Genomic DNA, 6238 nt, shown 5'->3' with positions numbered 1-6238 from the left:
TTGTTTTAAACCTGAAAAATTGGAGATATTTCAAACTCGAAAACTTCGGAGAAATTTTTTTTTATTCAAATTTAAAGAGTTCCGAGATTTTTGAGGTTTTTTTTCATGGAAAAAGGGATTGGCCGCTTTTGTAGTTGTAGTTTTAGAAATTAAATTTCAAGATACATATACTATATAATTTTCAGCATTTTTTATTAGATTTACACAAATTTCTGTAATCTTAATAATATTGCTAGAATAGGAATACCACACCCAATTTTTTAAGCTGGTATTTTTTCAATTATATATGCATGTTTATCGTTAGTATAATATAGACTGTTGTTTCACTGAATACGTACAACATATGTACATTAAGGTGCATCACTCGCCATAGAAAAAAAAATTGGTAGTGTTTATCATCGGAATTATAGCATCTAATTATTAAATTATAAGACAGCCGCTAAAATATTTCGAAAAAATATTATGCTTTGCCCTGGATTAATTTGAAAATACCGAAAAATATTAGACTTTTTTAAGAATAAAATTAGGTCTTAAACTTTTTTTCCGAAAAACTCATCTCAGATAATAGCTGAAATTTAAGCTTCAAGGTCTGCATACAAATTTTTAAGAATTTTATTTACGGAATCAAAATGTACAGATTTTTGGAGGTATGTATGTTTTTCCAAATCGCACCAGCTCACACAAATCTTAAAATTTTTCCTAAATAGTTTGGTTGAAGTTTTAAAAAATATTAGATTTTATAATTCCGGCACAGTAACATTTTTTGGTGAGGCACCCTAATGCATGTTCATAAAAACATGGCCGATTCTATAGGAACTTAAAAATATAATAATTAATGTAACGCTACAAACCCCAAAAACGCAAGGGCAACGTTACAAAAATTTAAATTTATAATAGGGTGGTTCAAAAAGGCACGTAAAAAAGTAAAATATGAATTTTAAAGCTCTCACTCCCTAGGGTTGTTCTATACCGAAAAAAACACACACCTATTTTTTCGAGATCAGAAAATATTTAGAGGTCGCTATGAGGAAAAAAGAAGTTTTTGTGGAAACGGCTCAAAAGCGTTGAGGGAATAGTATCCAATTGTTTATTAAAAATTTTTTTAGTACTAACGATTTTTGTTGGATCCCTTCATTGCATTTGTTGGGGTTTTTCGGGGACCTATAAAAATTAGTTAGTATTAAGAAATGGTTAAATAAACAATTATGTATTATTATTGGAAGTCTCCTAAAGCGAAACAGTGGTTTCCGACCGAAAAATATTGATTTTTAAAGAATTCTACACCATTTACCCTAAATGAAATATGTACATGGAAAACTTTGAGCGCTTTGAGCGACCTGTAAATATTTTTTTGATTTCGGAATAAAAATACAGGGATAGGTTTTTCTACATAAAGAACAATCCTGGGTGGTGAGAGCATTAAAATTTCGACTTTAATCAAAATTGGACCACCCTAATGTACATACGTACATATGAATGTATGTATGTGTAAAGGTTACTTATGCGTTTTCTGGTTTTAACAAAGGCACTATTATCACTGTATTTTACTGTAAAACCTCCATCACCCTGTATAATTTCTAATTCTATCTAATTTAATCGCTTATAATATATGTATGTATAGGTACCCAATACACATGCTTGTTTAGTGTTTTATTTAATTTCCAAACAACAAAGAACCCATTAACGCATTTCTTTAGCATTTTAATTTAATAAAGTACAAATGGTAATCTATTCCCCTATCCATAAGTTTTTAAGTACATTTGGCTGCATCCGAAACCATATTTTACGTATGTATGCATACATATATGTACTTTAATTTTATTGTTTTTACATTTTACTCCTGAGTACTCACATCAATACAAGCGCACTGACTTTCGTCAAATATTGTGCCAGTCGTACAGGATTGGCTATCACGGCAGACACATCGGCAAGTTGTTTCATCCCAGTATTTGTGCTCTTGCTGGAATAATTAAAACACAAAAAAAAAAATCAAATGAATTTTCAATGTTAAAATGTGTTATTGTAGTTTTATAAAATTTTAGTGCGACTGAATTAAACTGTACGGGATTAATTAAATTTAATTACATAATTACTTAATTCAAAATAAATTTCAATTTAGGAAATTAAATTTTATTAAGTCAATGAATTAAATTATTAAAATTAATTAATGAAGATTTTAAAGTTAATTGAATTTCATCTAATTGTTTTAACTTAACTTAACTTAACTGAACTTGCCGTTAATTTATCTTAACTTAACTTACTTTAATAAACATTTAATATTTATTATGGCGTTTCCGAAAAATGTTACTGTAGAAAGTCTTACTAGTCTCTAAAGCTTAATTAATTAAACAATTTTATTTCCTCTCATATACATCATCCTTACCGATAAACATTTTTGCAGCGCATCCTCATTCGTACACACACAACTGCACATGTCACGACGATAAATTTGGTATGAATTGCAATCCTATAAAAAAGAGTACATATTAAGTAAGTAAATCATATCACATCATATTCCATATGTATGTATGTATGTATGTATGTTTTTTATTTGCTCCACCCTCTTCAAAAGCATTGCATGCAAGACACACCCAATATCCATAAAAAGCAAAGGCTAACAAAACAAAACGAAAAAAGCGACCATACCCGCCTACCTACCTCCGCCTTGATGCGACAGTCACACTGACACCTTGTATGCTGCTCCACCACAACGATCTCCTTGCCACGTATGCGCGTACTGTCGCCATGGTAAATTTTGGTCACCTGAAATGTAATGAGACTGTGTAGGTTTTCAAAGCGTTTTGTTTTGTTTTATGCTTGAAACCGCCAAAACTTCAAAAGCAAAAACACACCTCAAAGTTGATTGTCTCGGTTTCGGTGGGTTGACACGACATCAGCTGCGAACCACAGCAGCCGCCACACCGTTTCACGCGCGTACATTTCGGAAAGTAGACGACTTTGGGATCACGTGACGGTTCGAGTGGTGTGAGCGGTACAACGGTGCTCTCGGGTATACAATTAGCTGCCTTGGGTATTTGTACATTTGCTGTAGTAGGTATAAAAAAAAAAGAGAAACGTGAAACGAGAAAATGGGTTAGAATCTTTGATTCTGATGAGTATACCGTATTGGCTTACCGCGTTCTACACTGCGTCTGAAGGTTCCTAAAAAAAAAAGAGTTGAAAAAAATAAAATAAATACAAAATTAATTTGCTAGTTAGCATAACTTCAGTCAGCTTTAAATATAAAATTATGTGTACTAGTAATTTTAGCAATTGATCTATGTGACGTATCTACGCTTTCCCACATTTGACGCCCGCTTGAGCGACAACAATGTCGTCCTCAACGTGCTTTGATTCGCAAATTAATTAACGTTGCTCGTCATGTTCACATACATATTTTCCTTTATTGTGGTTTTCGATTTTTTAATACAATATATATGTACGTATTCTGAATTTTGGGATTTCACGTTGAGTGAGCGACAACGAGTGGTTTTATCAGTGACTTCATTGCTAGCGAAGTGACAAATTTATGTAAATACAATATTTTTATTATTTATTTACCTTGTAAGCCTAATTTTGGATCAATTGTGTCCCTTTCGACGAAACGTTCTATGAATTCCGTTACGTCTGTCACGTTATCCAGTTCTTTGTAGAAGTTCATAAGTTCCTAAAAGAGAAACAAATATGCATTATTAAAAAATCATTTGTAAAAAAAAAACTGATAATAAGCAAAAAGAGTACATGAACTTTTACTAGAATAAGCCTCTCCAAACTTTTATAGGACGTATTTTATTAGGTTACAGAGTTGTATTTTGTCAACACTTAAAATTGGTAACGAAAAAGTCGCGTGTGTTAATATTTCAGTTTTAAATTTTGTACGAAAATTAGAGAAATTAAACAAAGCTTCATCGAAATTCCAACGTTTTTAATTTTTATATCTGAGGCTCTTTTAATTTTTATGGCTTATTAAATTTCAGTATAAAAAATCGCAAGTTTAAAATCGCTAAAAATCCCCTTGATTTTTGATAACTTATTTTCCTGACGGCGCGCCGCGGCGCACAGTGTTTCGACCGTATGGAAGCAGGTGGCAAAAAGTAGATTAAAAAACCGGTTGGGCTTAGAGAGGAAAAAGTAAAAGTCATAGATACAAAATTTCACATCATTTACTCCAAGATGAAATTTCTATAAACAAGATTTTAGTGATTCACAAAGTTGTCATAACTATGAGTAGTCATGTTGTCATAATGTCATAAATTTTTTAATGGCTAAAAAGCAGAGACATTACTATTATAAGAGAAAAGAATAAAAGTCAATCAATAATCATTATATAAAGATGAATTTTTTTCGAGCTATCTATAATTATTATTCAAGGACTTATATTATAAAAGTCCTTTGATAATACTTATCAGAAAGATAATTATTTTCAAGTCTTCAAAGACTTTTATTTTAAGACTTATATTATAAAAGTTTTTGATAATAGTTATGAGCGCGAAAAAAATGTTTAAGTCTTAAAAGACGGAACTTATTCAGGAGCATTTCAGGCTTAGTTGGGGACCAATTCGGGTCTAGGAGGGGCCCAGTTGGGGAGCAGTTTGGGACAATTTGAGGCTTGGTTTGGGACCCGTTCGGGACTATATACGAAATTTTTTCGCTCTCATAACTATTATCAAAAGACTTTTATAAAATAAGTATCAAAATAAAAGCCGTTGAAAATAAAAGTCTTTGAATACTTAAAAATATTTATCTCGCTGACAATTATTATGAAAATACTTCTACAAGCCTTAAAATAATAGTTATCCATGACTTAAAAAAATTTTCTCATACATAATTATTATTAAAATACTTTTATAATTCTTATGAAAATTTGGATAACTTTTTAAAAACTCCACCACGAAATTTAGTTGAGTGTGTAGAGATGCGTTCTATACATAAACATATACATACATATATGTAGTATATACATACATACATAAATACGTATTTTTGCTTTAACTGTAATAATTACATTAACGCACGAACGTTACACCCTTTTTCTAGTCTATATTAGAATTAATAACTCATAGGCTGTGTGAATACCCATTTCTGCTTTTTTTTGTGATGTACCTATACTCTATCGCCATTTAAAATCTATTAAATCACAGATAATTTTTTAAGATGTAAACTACATAAATAAATATAATTTAATCTTAATTAGTTACTTATGTATGTATGTATGCAGAATGTACGGCAAAGAAATTATAGTTATTTAAAACAAAAATGACGGACTTGTAGCAAGCAACGTGTGATTATAAAAATTAATTACGATAATTTTAAATTGATTTGTTTTATATTAATGCTATAGTTGTTTGTACATACACACATACATATGTGTGCGCATACATTGACATTTTGACGATTTGTGCCTTGTTAAAAAAATATGCATATTTATGATTATATGAATACGCGAATGTCTCATGTTGCTGTGTTGTTGTAATGAGACACCCGGCTGCAACTTTTGTTGATTTTAACGCATTTTTTGTCTTAAATTAGCTACCGGTCGAGTTAATAAACTCCGGGCTGGCGTATTTGCCGAGTGACTCATCATGACATTCCATATAAACGACAATCGAAATGTGCTTAAGTAAACAACGGCATCACTTTGCTCAAACCGGTAACCAGTTAGTTGCTAATCTTGATTTTTGACCAAGTTCGCACGCGTCGCTTATCCCTAAGTATGGTCTATATACAATATGGGTACAGACAAAATCGTTAATACATATCTATGTATAAGCGTGTGTACAGATTTAGTCGAGCAGGTGTTTAGTACATAACGGTACAACTAAAGTTCAAACTTAACATTTTTTTTTTTCATTTCATTCTTGCAAAATATTTTCTGCAACTACAAAATATACGAGTAAGTTTTTATTTTTATTTAACTCATTGCGGAATTTGCCATCACAGCGATTTCAGTTTGCTCAAGCGGACGGAAATCGCCGATGACGCGTTCTTTGCCATTCACCGCAATGTCAAAGCAAAAAGATAAAAAAAAAAATGTACACAGAGCGGGCGGTTGTAATGAGCACCGTTATCTGTGTACATACATACCTCTGAATTGTCGGTAATTAAATATACATGCAAATATAGTTATTACCTGTCCGCATGTGCTTCTTGACTCTAACTACTAAATGACTGGGTGTAATTTTTTAAATTTACTGGTTAACACCTTCGCCTGCAGTTGAACATTACACACGTTTTTTTT

The 6238-nt window shown here is 31.4% G+C and overlaps 1 protein-coding gene across 2 annotated transcripts in view; it reads right to left on the bottom strand.

The window, feature by feature from the left end:
- Positions 1 to 1683: 1683 nt before the first annotated feature.
- The window catches only part of LOC118733113 (vascular endothelial growth factor C-like), a 66214-nt gene continuing 61659 nt past the window's right edge, over positions 1684 to 6238 (bottom strand). The window contains exons 3-8 of one of the 2 annotated variants that reach the window (XM_036462339.1): positions 3562 to 3667; positions 3136 to 3162; positions 2853 to 3046; positions 2647 to 2763; positions 2384 to 2467; positions 1684 to 1960 (exon numbers count right to left, since the gene is read on the bottom strand). In XM_036462339.1, the coding sequence (XP_036318232.1) occupies positions 1835 to 1960; positions 2384 to 2467; positions 2647 to 2763; positions 2853 to 3046; positions 3136 to 3162; positions 3562 to 3667 (654 nt within the window). In that variant the 3' untranslated portion in view covers positions 1684 to 1834. The remainder of the gene's footprint in view (positions 1961 to 2383; positions 2468 to 2646; positions 2764 to 2852; positions 3047 to 3135; positions 3163 to 3561; positions 3668 to 6238) is intronic. The other variant, XM_036462340.1, reaches the window with a different exon arrangement.

Source organism: Rhagoletis pomonella, unplaced genomic scaffold (genome assembly GCF_013731165.1).
Source record: "Rhagoletis pomonella isolate Grant_MI unplaced genomic scaffold, Rhpom_1.0 Rhpom_scaffold_00002, whole genome shotgun sequence".
NCBI lineage: Eukaryota > Metazoa > Arthropoda > Insecta > Diptera > Tephritidae > Rhagoletis > Rhagoletis pomonella.
The sequence above is the reverse complement of the archived record's forward strand: the minus strand, read 5'-3'. Positions and strand labels throughout refer to the sequence as shown.